Source organism: Urocitellus parryii, chromosome 1 (assembly GCF_045843805.1).
Source record: "Urocitellus parryii isolate mUroPar1 chromosome 1, mUroPar1.hap1, whole genome shotgun sequence".
Classification (NCBI taxonomy): domain Eukaryota; kingdom Metazoa; phylum Chordata; class Mammalia; order Rodentia; family Sciuridae; genus Urocitellus; species Urocitellus parryii.
The window spans coordinates 77,075,388-77,089,271 of NC_135531.1; the positions used below are offsets into that span (position 1 = coordinate 77,075,388).

General features: G+C 39.9%; 1 protein-coding gene across 4 annotated transcripts in view; it reads right to left on the reverse strand.

Moving 5' to 3' along the window:
• The window catches only part of Mctp1 (multiple C2 and transmembrane domain containing 1), a 516,302-nt gene extending 509,054 nt beyond the window's left edge, over positions 1-7,248 (reverse strand). For all 4 annotated transcript variants that reach the window (XM_077796266.1, XM_077796264.1, XM_077796263.1 and 1 more), the window contains exon 1: positions 6,529-7,248. In XM_077796266.1, the coding sequence (XP_077652392.1) occupies positions 6,529-7,248 (720 nt within the window). The remainder of the gene's footprint in view (positions 1-6,528) is intronic.
• Positions 7,249-13,884: the final 6,636 nt, after the last annotated feature.

Here is a 13,884-nt window from a genome sequence, read left to right on the forward strand (position 1 = left end):
ATGGATCAAGATAGTGAGAACGGGATTCTTGGTCAAGACTGGAGTGTCAATCTGAGTTATGACTGGGAGAAGAAAGAGCATAAGAGACTTTTTTTAAATGATGAGTATGGGATACAGTAGAAATATGTTAAGGTCAAGAGGTTGAGGCAAGGAAAAGCATCAGTGAAGCACAGGAAGATACCCTGAGGCAGGATCCAAGCAGAATTCAAGACTCAGAGTCCGTGTGGGAATAGTCAAAGGTATCAGGAATTCAGATGTGCAAGTGCAATATCAGAGACCAAAGAGACGTGAGTGCAAAAACAAATGCACCCGCTCAGATACAAGCACCAAGAAATGTATCCCTGAGCCAAAGACCTCAGAAATAGGATTTTCTCCTTTGTCCTCCAAGTGAGCACAAATGGCAGCTCACTTCAGGCTCCTTTCATGCCTGAAGACAAGAACCAGAATTAAAGTCTAGGGAGGGAAAAGCAGAGTCACTAGCTGGGGAAAAGGGGGAATGTCAAATTTATCTGACAGGTTGAAAAGGACTTTGAATCAAAGAGGCAGGAACTCCATTATACAATCATAAAGTGATTCTGAAGCTTTTCCAGAGAACTTATCTCTGAGCAGTAACAACCTGCCCATTCATCCCTTCATTCATTAGCAACCATTCATTGAGTAGTGCTCTCCTGGACTGTTTTAAGGCACCAATTCACTAAGTCTAAGACTTGTACTAAGACTTGCCAAACTCTACTCTAGCAGAGCTGGTAGGCAAATTACAGTAACTCAGTCAAGCAAAATAGGTTCTGACTACTAGCACTAAAGGGGATTCTCTAAATAAAACCAGTGGAATTAGGATGATGCAATGATCTTAAAATGTCCAAAGGTCCCCTCATCTGTCATCTGTTGTAATTTTTCATACTAACTAGGCCTCAAGAGAATGGACCTATTAAAATAGATTTCTCAGGAAAAACATTCTTTCAAGAGAGCAGTATGCCAGATTTTAAAATCTCATGATACTGAAAATACAGTTTTTCATGTTGTGTTCAGACTAAATTAAATAGAAATATTTGAAAACTTTAGAGAAATCTATGTGATCTATTACTCTGCTGGGGGAAAAAAAAGTTTCTAATGATAATAAACCAGTTCACATTGCAAGAGAAAATACATTTGGATAAAGTTTTGAGTTGTTGGGGGAGAGTAATCACTTCCTACACCTGATTTATAAAAAGAAGTGTGAGTTAGAAGAAAAGGTTGATGGTGGCAAAAAATAAAATGGCACATAAAGTTAATGTGTAGAAACAATAGTATGTTCAATAATACCAACAAATCAAAACTCCACAAGGACTGTAAAGGCCAAGTAAAAAATTACATGTGGAGCATGTTACCTTTATTTTTTAAATATTTTGGGAGGGGTTGTAGATGGGCACAATATATTTTATTTATTTATTTTCTGTGGTGCTGAGGATTGAACTCTGTGCCTCAAACATGCTAGGCAAGCACTGTACCACTGAGCTATATCCCCAGCCCAACACATTACCTTTAATTCAAAAATTAGATTTACAGAAATGTAAGCATTTCATACATAGGAATGATTTACCCTAATTTTATGAAAACAAGCAAGCTTATATAAAATAAGTTCTAGGATACTATCTCCTTCACTGACATTAAACAGACCCTTGAAAGCCAGTATTCAAAAACTATCCTTCTGTTATACTTAGTTTACTCAGGCAGGGAAATATGCAATTTTAGTAAGTTTTGCAGTAGCAAAAAAAAAAAAAGTCAAAATAAAGAGTTTATGATTTCAAAAAAATTAACTGTTGCTTATCTAAAATATGTAACTGCTCTCATATTCTAAATATACGTGAATTAAGGAGAAAAACACCACAGGAACCTAATCTGCAGATCTCCTTGATGCTTACAAAGTTACCTAGGCATACTGTTTACTCTTTGTCAGTTTAGGATTAGCAAATGTCTTAATGATCACTATACAAAAGAAGTCACACTACAGATTTCCTTCCTTGGGGACCAAAGACCTATTATTAGCCTTTTCTTTGTGAAATCATTCATTATTTTCAAATAAGTGAACAAAGACAAGAGAGAAAGTTTGTCCTATGTTTTAATGAATCTATTAATTTCCCTTCTCTTTCTCAAAATACTTATTCATTCTTCTATGATAATGCATACACATTTGCTAAAAGTCATGCTAGATTTTTTTCATTACTGTATGAAGTTGTAGTATTAACAGTACTACCTTGGTTTCTCTTGGGTTATGTTTGCCACCCCTACAAACAAAATTATTTACATTTTGAATTAAATGAAAAGACTGGCAAAGCTCCCTGTTAATTTTTTTCAACCACCCACTTACTTGTAATGTTACAATCACAAAACTTTCAATACACTGCTCAACAATATTGACAACCACAAGAGCAACTAATAATGTTAAGTCCTTGACATGTTGCAAACCAATCTCTCACGCCAGCTACATGAAAGCACTTCTGTTTATACAAGAGTACTACCTACCTCTATTCAAATCTGCCAGATGTGCAGGATACCAATTAAAAGATAAAGGAACATAGTACACCCCAAAGTAATCCTCTCACTGTGTTTACTCCCTTTCTTTGGAATAAACTGAGTCAAGAATGCTATCACACCTCCAATTCTAGTTTACACCTGCTCCAAATGTGCTGACATCTTATCTGCCCTCCATTGCTTTGAATTTGAAGGAAGTCATTTCTGAAGGTAGACCAATATCCGACCCTGTTTGTTTTCATAAAATGAAGCTAATTAAAATTGCTTTTAGAGGCTTGCTTTGAACATCATTAAATTTCTAAGTGGTTTTGTCATTTACATTAGGAATTATGTTTTTATGTCTGTGCCTTCCCCAAGATGAAGTTGTGTTCTTTGAAGTAATATTTAAAATGTCTGAAATACAGATAGCAAAAATTAACCCAAATCATATGTTTGGATATACAATTTTAAATGCCAGCATTCTTTAAAAGAATAGATAATTAGTAAAGCAAGTTGTTCTTCACATATAGACTTAATCTTTAAAAAAATTTTTCTCTTACAGATGTCTTAAGATATCATTGGATATTCTCTCTTAGAGATGTCATTGGATATCCCAATGAATGGATATCCCTCCTGCTATGTTTCAAAAACATTTCTTTCAAATACTGAATATAAACACTTTTCAAAAGTATATTTTCTCCTATGAAAGCAATTTTGATAAAATTTACTTAGAAGAGAAAAAACAATAAAAATTTAACATTCATGAAGACTACATACTTTTGTTAAGACATTGAAAAATGCAACACATTCATTTCTCACAATCTCAAAATACTGACTTTCTGATTCTAGCGAAATATAATTTTAGTAACTCATCAAGACAGAATACATGAAATTGGCATATTTTTGATATGCACACAAATTGAGAAAGCATCTTTCCCAACTGTGTTGCAAAAATGAAATGCATCTGTTATGACAATATGGCTCGACACGTGAACTAAAATCAGTGGGAAGAAAGAGGTTTCTTTTCTTTTCTTTATTCTTATAGCAGGACGTTTTAAACAATGCACATGCCCCAACAGCAAGGCATTATCAAATCTGTTACTGTGTTTCAGAGGTATGTAACAGCAAGAGGGCTGACAGGGTCCTGGGAACTAACACAATTCATTCACATTAACCCAGTGTACCTCAGTGACTTTCAAATCTCTTTCCCTGGCAGTCCAAACTAATTTTTTGCTTTTGCTTCACTCTCTCCTCAGTGTTGGAGTATCAGCACATATGTTGTTGAGGCCTCATGCTGGGCTGGAGGGTGGAGAGGTGGGGAGCATGGTGGAGAACGTGACTAATGCCAGGATCAAGCAAAGAACAGAGAAAATTCAATAGTTGACCTATTTTTGCATTGAATTTTCTTTCTGCCTCGAAAAAAAGTACTTTGTATAAAGGCAATCTAAAGATGTAGTAAATGCTTTTACTATCTTTTGTGTGTACCCATCTGTGCTGGTAACCTATAAATAAAACAAATCTGGATGTTCTCTAAACTCTTCCCCATGCCTAGGTATCTTGGAGACTAGAAGCTGGGAGACCAAGGAAAAACCCCTGAGATATGCAGGATGCTTGGAAGGGCAGGTGCTGCAAAGAAAAGCCTACTCCTGAGCAGCTTAGTAAGTTTTCCTCCAGGCTCAGACTCCAATTATATTTCATCCTCTTCCCCATTTAAAGGTGAGCTGGGCTCCTTGGGTTGGACAAAAAAGGTATTTAAAGATCAAAGAAATCTCTCTTCTACATTGATGAAATTTATACTCATAATTCATAAAACTTCACTTCTCAGAGGACAAGACCCCATGAACATCAGATGCTGGACTAATACTGGTGTCTTCCCTGGGTCTGTGTCTGACATCAGGCAAGTTCTTCAGGGCTTTCTATTCTTTGTGCCTACATCCCACCTTTTATCTGTTTATTTTTCACTGATAGTTTAATCCCTCTTATATCTACATTAAGATGCTGATTATTTATAATGAAAAGCTTCTTTAGAAACAGAGATTATGATTAACAATGTCACTTTTAAATGTGATATGATGTGCAATAATGCATTCAGAACAAATTAGAAATTAATATAGCTAATCCATCTGATTAGCTGATTATATACAGTGATGGGGAAAACTTTTTAGAATGCATGTAACCTTTCAAATTTAATCATTAAAACAAAGTTATCTCAAAAACTTAAGTTTTGAAAGTCATCAAAGGTAGCTGTGATCATGGAAAATGATTCTGGAAACTAACTTGAATAGAGACCTCTCAGTCATTATTAACCATGTGATACTGAAAAGATTTAACTTCTTTGGGCATTGGCTTCCTGATCCACAACAAGAACTTCTATCTCACAGGACTCAGGATGAAATCTGGCACATGGTGAAAGTACACACGATACTAGTTTAGTATCTCCTACAGAATGAGTCCAGAGCTTCAGTATACAAAATTCATAGTAGTAATTTTGAAGATAAACATGGACAGTTTCTGAAAACTTTTTGGTAAAAAGAAACCTAAAAATAATTCATAATTCTCTATTTTGGTTTTGAAAATAGATTAATTCAGTGAACCGCAAAATTATTTAGTAATATCATCTTATAATATGATATATACCTTCCAAAATAATTGAATTATTATTGTTCTATTATCCTTGATAGTAAAAGTTACAAAAAACAAAACGTAAAAACAGTTCCCCAATTCTGAAATCCTTATAAAGTAGAATTATATGAATGCTCAAAAACACTATATGGTGTTCCTCTATACTGAATTTAAAACATCCCTTTGAAACCTTACTTTTGAAACCAAATCTAGGAGTTCTATTAAGTTCACTTTCAAGATGACATGAAAGATAAATTTATTTAGTCTTTTACAAATATTATCTCTATCTATTCTTACTTTTCCAAGAACTTAAGTGTTTGCTTAATACAGGCAATTGTGTTTATGAAGCAATAAGATATGCTAGTTTTCTGGTTTATTTTCAGAAACTTCACTAATAAAATGACCAGTAAACAATAAAATTTTCAATTAAATCTATTCCCATATCTTACCCTTCAGACAAGGCCTGATATATTTTGTGGCTTAGTTTTTAATTAAAGTTTTAATGTATATGTCATTCATCTAAAGTAATTATTTGAAGCCCAAATAATGAGGATTTACGTAAACTAAGATATATTGGAAGAAAAGAGCTACCTAAGTCTCTGGCAGAATGGAATTTCTGAAGCATTTTATAGCATTAACATGACATGATAAACATTTACAAAAAGAGAGCAATCCCTCTTTAAAATGCAGGGAGTAAAAGCAGCTGCTCAGTGGGATGCCTTATGGATCCTACAAGTAGAATTCGCTTTACTCTTATCTGAGTCAACACGTTGAATAAAGCAGCATATTTCAAAGCAAGTGCTTCCGATTACTATTAAAAATTGGGGAGGGTCTTAAGAACATATCCATTTGACTATATCGGATAAGAAGCTCACCGCTATCCACCTGTGGAACAGTGGTACACCTGCGATTGGAAGTTTTAAGAAAGGAAAGCTGGGGGAGGGGAAAGGAGGCGGTGATGAGCAGACTTCTGCTATAAGGCATTCCCCAGCACTGACCTCATTTACACCATTACTTCACCTCGCCGCTTCTCTTTCTATTCCTTCCTGCTAGCCATTGATTTGCTTCAAATGATCTGCCCGCCACTACATTATACATGGTTGTAATTTTTCCTAAGTTTTGGCTGTTGTTAGTTTTTTCCTTTGCCAAGGTGATACTTGGCTGAGCATTCCAACAAGTACCCGCTTTGTCTAACTTCTCATTGGCGCCTCATTAAGTTACCCAAACTGTTTCTGCCGACAGGTGTCATTCCTATCAAAAGTAAAGGTGCAAATCAGAACTCTTTACTGTTGCTAACCATGAGGAAGATGTTTTCTTTCCACTGCTTCATCTACTTAATAGAACACACAAACCAACTTCCAGGGTAGTGACTGCCTGAAGCTGGAGGCGTGGCCCGAAGCACCACCCGGAACTCACCTGGCTGCTGTCTTGCTCTTCGCCCTTCTCTTGGGTCTTAGGTTCCACCGGCCTCTGTGATGCCTTTGCTTGAGGCGGCGTTGGCTCCAGCAGCTGTTCCAGGCATGCAGTGCCCGGTAAAGAGGAGCTCTTCTGGTGACACAAATGCACTCCGGGACCCCGACGCCGTGCACCCTCATCTTGGACTCGGTCCCCCCTCGGGGGCGGCTGGGGAGAAGATGACAGGGAAGATGAGGCGGAGGAAGAAGAAGGAGCTGAGTCTGGGGATCGTCCGCCAGGAGGCGTCACTCCGGCTGCTCCAGAGGCTGCCGCGGGCCCTTTTACCGCCGGCAGCAGATGATCCCGGATCCGGCGGCGTAGTGTGGACCCCTGCTCTGTCCTGCCAGCGCCGCCAGGCTCTAGGGGCTCTGGTGAGGAGCAGCACAGGTTGGGCTGAGAGGAGGAGAAGACCCGATCTAGCACTTGCTTCCTCTTCTTAAAGCCGCTCCACCTGCTGCCCGTGCTACCCACACCCGCCAGGACGTCCCTCGTGCCCCTCGAGGGCGGTGGGGAGGGCGACGGGGTGTCCGCAGTGCGGCGCTCGGGTCCCCCTGAGCGCCCGCCTCCGCCGCCCTTGCTCTTGCCCACTCCCAGCTGCAAGTTCTTCCAGATCCTGGCATGGAAGGAGGAGGACGCCGCAGCAGGCTCGGGCTCGCTCGCCGTGGCAGCCCTGGACTCCATCCTCCACCCCCTACACCTCTTCTCCCCTCCTCCTCCTCCTCCTCCTGCTTCTCCTCCGCCCTCTTCGGCTGCGCCTCCTCCTGGAGCCCCGCGGTGGTGGCGGTGGCGGTGGCGATGGTGGTGGCGACGGCGGCGGCGGGCGCAGCAGCAAAAACCGGGAGTGCCCAGAGGCTTCAGGCCAGCTCGGAGAAAAGATGCAGCCGCCGAGACTCTCCCGCCGCGGGACTGAGGCACCGCCTCTTCCTCCTGCACCTGCCGGGTTGGACTAGAGCTGTCACCGAATCCTGGCCGCTGCACCTGCAAAGTTTTTAGCTCTGAGCTCCGCGGCTCCAGTCCACTGAAGTCCCCCAGGCCGCGCCCAGGCTCCTTATCCCCGCTGGCTCCGAGCTCGGAAAGCTGCCCGCACCGGGGAGTGCGCTTCCAGCTGCGCCAGGGACAGAACCCAGGCGCCCTCCGGGCAGCACCTGTCAGTGGCGGGGGCGGCTGCCTCCAAACTGGGCGCTCACGCGGCTTACACAATGGGGCGCGTCCGACTGAAGATGTAGGGGACCAGCACCCCTGGCTAAGCACCCTAGCACTATCCTCCAGCTCCTAGGTGGGAGGGCAGGCAAGACCTGGGTAGATGGGTAGGGCCAGAGTCAGCTTGGTTCCAAGGATCAGGCCACTTTGCCCACGTAGCTTGCTCCGGGCCAGCCTCCGGATGAGTGGGTGCTGGTCTGGGTCCGTTGAAGTGCGTCGGAGTGGAGTCTATGCTTCCCCGGCGGGTCCCATGAGGCGCCAAGCGTTCACACCGAGTGCTGAACCTTGCCGAATTCTAAGACTGAACAAGGCTACCTCGGCCGGATCGCACAGTCTGCCCTGGGTCCAAGAAGAGAGTTTGATTTCGTCTGTCTTGGCTTTATCCCATTCATTCCTTTCACGCTCTTCATTTGCATGTGCATTGGCGACTTCTCTTATGATGGGGATCAGGCAGCTTCCAGAGCCTGACAATAAAGCCAGCCCTTAAAGTTACAGGGAGTTTATGGTGGACAAAGATGGGAGGGATGTACAGGGCTTCTTACCCTATTCGGTACACGAAATCTCCTCCTTTTCTTTCAAGCTCATTTTTCTTAGACTACTTCATTTCCTTCCTTGCAAGACAAATCGAAAAGGGTTTTTTGACTTACTCAGACTTTGCTTTCTCCTAAACCTACTCATCCAGGGTCCTGATTCTACCTGATAGGAGACCCTTATGTAAGGCAGGCACACAGTGAATCTTCCCCTCACTGCTGCACCCCGAAATATGGAAAACAAAGGAAGAGTTTCTTATGCTTTGGCACAGCCATACTGATGGTAGTCTCCTCTCTGGGTAGCAGTATTCCCTAGAGGTACTACCAACCTAAGCTTTTTTGGCTTTTGTTTTGCTTACCCTTAACAAATAATTAACAGATATTTACTGAGCACTTTCTATGTGCTAGATAGGCTCTGGAAATGCAGTTGTGAACAAGAGCAAGGTTTCACTCACGTGGAGCTTATTTGAGGTGGGGGGGGAGTGGCAGAGTCAGACAACAAGCAGAATATCTAATAGTGAAAAGTCCCAGGGAGACAACAAAACTGTGTAACAGAGTGGTAATAGAGAAGAGGTTGCTAGATAAAATGGGGGACACCCAATTAAATTTGAATTTCAGATAAACGATAATGTTTAGTAAATCTATGTCCCAAATAGTGCAAGGAACATATTTATGCTACAAGACTGTTATATTTTTGTTTATCCAAAATCCAATTTTACTAGATATTTTAGTTTTTACTTGCTAAATCTGGCAACCCTATATGAAAGGCTTTTTTACTTTTTGGTTTGGTTCGGGGCTTTTTTTGCTTAGGATTTTTTCTTTATATGTATAAGAAGACAAAATTTGAGTTGAGATTTCAAGAGAACAAAAACCATTGAAAGATCTGATTACAGTGTTCTAGGCAGAGGAACAGAAGATACAAAGGCACTGAGACAGGAAGCAGCTTGAGCAGGCAGGTTCAAGGACAGATGGAGACCACTCCTGATAGAGTGGAGCAAGGGTTGGTAAGAGATGGAGTGGAACAAATGTGAGTGGTGGGAGGAAGGCTTTAGTTATTGTAAGAATTTCAGACTCCTATAAGTCAAACAGGGAACGATTAGAGCATTTTTAAGCATGGGAGGATTGTGTTGTAATTGACACTTGCCTCACAGGGCTATTTCAAGGGTTAAGGGGGAAAGGACTTAGGTTGGTGTTCTTCATATAATTGAGATTTTTTGTTATTTGGCAGACACAGAATTTCCTAAGTTTATGAACTCTATGCTTTGGAAAAAGAAGTAAGGGAGTGGTTAAAGATTGTAGGTTGCATTTAATTAACATTTTGAAGTTATGAGATTGTAGAGATGGAAAACAGTAGTTACCAGGAGTTACTGGTAGTGCATATAGAAAGGAAAATAAAAGGAAGTTCCTTTATGATGATGGGACAGATTTATATCTTGACTGTGATGGTTACATGAGCTTATTATACATGTGATAAAACTGCATAGACATACATACCCACATACATACAAAAGTGCATGTAAAAATGAGTGAAATATGAATAAGATCAGTGATACCAATGGAAATGTACTATAGTTACATATGATGATACAATTGGTTGAAATTGGGTGACACTCATATGGAATATCTATGAAATACTTTGGCAAATTCTTGGGAATCAATAACTATTTCAAAATAAATAATATAAATAAAATTAAATCAATGATAATAAAAATTTAAAAATTGCAGGCAGCTGAAAGTTTTGTATTGGAGCTTTAATTGCTGGAAAATGAAATAGTGTCAGAACCACAATGGACAACTCTTCCTCTAGCTCTGTTCCCACCAACACCCCCACTCCATCCCTAAGTCAGTCAGGAAATGTCTGAGAAGCAAATGAAGGAAGTCCAAGACTACTGAAGCAGAGTCCATATCAGGGCTGTATTCCCAATTTTGTAGACAAAAAGCCCATGGAAATCTCTCCACACAGAATAAGGCAAGCACATTTTCTGCTATAGAAGCATCTTATCACATGTGGAAGCAGAGGAAGGACATTTTTCACTGGCAACTGCTTCCTCTTCACTCCCATTTTCTCTTTGTGTTCCCTTCCTAGAGTCAGCCCTTGCTTCTACTTAAAAAGCTTCAGTTAAGTTTTTTGAAGTGTCAGAACTTTTCAAATTCTGAGTTTCATAATTCAAATAAACCATGTAGCTGATGGTAGCTTTATCCTCTCTCTGGAATATTTGTTACTAAGTAGGGGCTTTCTAAAACTGAAATCTCCATCAAAACCAGTAGAAATCTTCTTTAAGGACCTAACTATCCAGGGTATTGTTGGTTTTACCAAAAGAGACACACACTGTATTAGATTAGCTTGTCCCTCTAAATCTGCCTCATTAAATCAATAGGAGGACTATTTTCAAAAGCCTGAGCCACACCAGACAATGAGACTAAAAGTACCAACACCACAAAAAATCACCTCAATAGAGAGCTACTCTGAAAGCCAAAAAAGAGACTGCAGTACTCAGAAGTTTTATTCTCTCAGAGTAGGAGAAATACCTTCTTTTTCCATGATATGGAAAAAGCAAAGAGAAGACAAGTAAAGAGATGTGGCATTACCATAGAGAATTAAGAGGAAATAACCACTTCTTACCAGAACACTCTGAAGATGTCAAGTTTGTCATAGTGACAGCATAGAGATAACTCTACACTACTTGATCTTACATTTGTAGTCTAATGATGAAACAAGTTGACTTTAAAAGTTAAATACTTTTATTTTCTATTCTACCTAATTTTGTCTTTAAAATACCCTGAGATTTTGGGCCTTATGATCCCAAGTAAACATTCATCTAACAATATAAATTCACATACATAACTTGAAAGGGAATATGTAACTTTTCCTAAATATCTGAATTAGATTATAAGAGACTGTTCCTCAGATTGTGCATCATGCAAAGCTGCAGTAGGTATGGTCTCTGCTGTCAAATGTCTTATTATATTTAAGAGAAGATTCTAATAAAACAATATTAGTAGAAAGTGAATAGAATAAATTGATCACTGAGGGAACACAGAGGAGTGAAGAATCACTTCTGGCTTGACCAAGCAAGGATGTGGCATCATGTGAGCTAAGATCTATTGCAGGTGACAGGGTACACAAAGAAGATGGATTGCTACCAGCAAAGGAAAGCAAAATTCATGCCACATAGCAAGATTTCAATTTATGTTAGCCTTTTAAAATTATTATTATAATTTACAGATGATCTTAAATATCGATAGGACATTGATTGCTTGAACTAATATTAGTATATGCATCAAACATGGATATATAGAAGGTTGGAGAGGCAATGTATAAGATAAAAAACATTTGAGCAAAAATTCAAAGGAAATGAGAGGGAGCCAAGCAGTGATCCAAGGGAAAATTTCTCCAGAAGAAGAGAAGATTAAGTATAAAGAGGCTGAGGCAGAAAAAAATACTCAGTTTGAGAAATAGCAAAGGGACAAAGTAGCCAAAACAGAGAACAACAGGGGAGTGGGAAGAAAAAATACTACATAGATAGTTCAGAATCAGATCATGCAGGATTCTAGCCAATGATAAGGATTTCAGATTTGAGGGATATGGGAAGCCATCAGGGGCTTTGAGTTTCGCTATGATCCAAACGCATTTAAAAGACTCACTGTGGGCTCTGTACTGACAGTAGAGGAAGGACAGGAGTGGGAAAAAGAGTTTATACAGTAACTACCATCTATAGAACATGATGGTCTCCACTGAGGTGGTAGCAAGAAGTAGTGAATATAGTTCATTCTAGATATGCAATACTTCAAAGATAGAATGGGCAGGACTTTCCCGAGTTTGGGCATGAAATACTCAAACATGATGCTAAATTGTCTGCATCATTTACTGCACATACTCCCCACAGCAACCTCATTTTATAGATGAAAAACACAAATTTGAGGCATGTTATGTGTCTGGCAAGGTCACTGGTTGAATAATTAACAGATTGAACCCGATCCATAGAATTCCAAAGCCACAACTTTTTTCTTTAATTTTAAAATATATGCATAGATTAAGAGAACAAATAACTAAAAGCAGCCTCAAAAGATAAACTGATTCACACCCTTAGCCTTGTTTCAATGAGATCAAGGGCATAAATGCAAGCACAAAAACATTTCTGGAACTAATTGAGTTTAAGGCCAACCTAAATGGCACTTAAGGAACCCTCTTGTCAGAGGAGCGCTGGCTGTTCTCCCAGCTCCATCACTGGAACAGATGCCTTCAGGCCCTCAATTTGCCTCTCAGTCTCTGAAATGGGGATAATATCTACCCACCTGATCTACCTCCCAAGGACCCAATTCAAAGACCAAGTGAAAGTACTCTGGATGAGCAATGCCTGTGCAAAAGAGAGACATTATCACTTTGTAACCAAAATCAAGAAACATCAGCAGAACTATTGTTCTTAGGAAAACCCCACCTCTGTGGAATGAAGCATGTTGAACCTTTCAAAACCAACAATCCAGTCAACAATTAGACATTTTGAGATGGCTGCTAACTACAGGATCAATGCAAAAGAATAAATTCCTTTTCCAGTGTAAATTGCCTTCTTCCGTTCATGAAAGTTTCCTCAGTAGAGTTCTCAAATACAGTTTAATCTTTAAGTAACTTCAAAGGAGCTATGTGTGGTTGTTCTGTTTAACCTAAGCCACCTCACATTTTCTTCTTTTTTAAAAAAAATAAGTTATACTCCATGTATTTATACCTTTATTTTATTTATTTATTTTTATGTGGTGCTGAGGATAGAACCCAGTGTCTTACATGTGCTAGGTGAGTGCTCTATCACTGAGCCACAATCTCAGCCCACAAATTACCATAAACTTAACTGCTTAAAACAAGACCCAAGGCAAGGTACACTGTTTGATACTACAATGTTGGATAAATGTCATTCTACATTTGTCCAAATCTATGAAAATCCATGACACTAAGATTGAAGCCTAATATATTGGCTTCAGTTGGCTCTGAATGATAACAATGTGTCACCCAGATTCATCAATTACAGCAATGTACCACTCAGGTGGGGGAGGTTGATAATGGTGGAAGCTGTTCATGTGTGGGTACACGGGACACATGGAAAATCTCTTTACCATACATTCAAGTTTGCTATGATCCTAAAACTGCTCTAAAAATAAAGTTTAATTTTTAAAAAGATATGTATTATTCTCACAGTCAGTGCCTGTGGACCAGAAATCTGGGCACAGAGTGGCTCAGCTGGTTCCTTGGCTTCAGGTCTTAGAAAACTGAATTAAAGTGTTGGCAGGGCTGTGCTCCTTTCTAGAGGCTCTGGAGATGAATCTGCTCCCAAATTCATTCAGATTGTTGGCTGAATTATGATCCATGCCCTTGTGGGCCTAAGCTCTCCATTATCTTCTAGGGACCGCCCACTTTCCTTGGCTCAGAGCCCCCTTTCTTTCTTCAAAGTCAACAATGGTGGATCAAGTCCTTCTTATGCTTCAATCTCCCCTTCAACTCATCTCTCTTACTGCCTCTTCTGCTGCTTCTAGATTTAAGGACTCATGTGTTTCCATTTGGACCATCTGGATAATCCAGAAAAAAAAAAATTGCCTT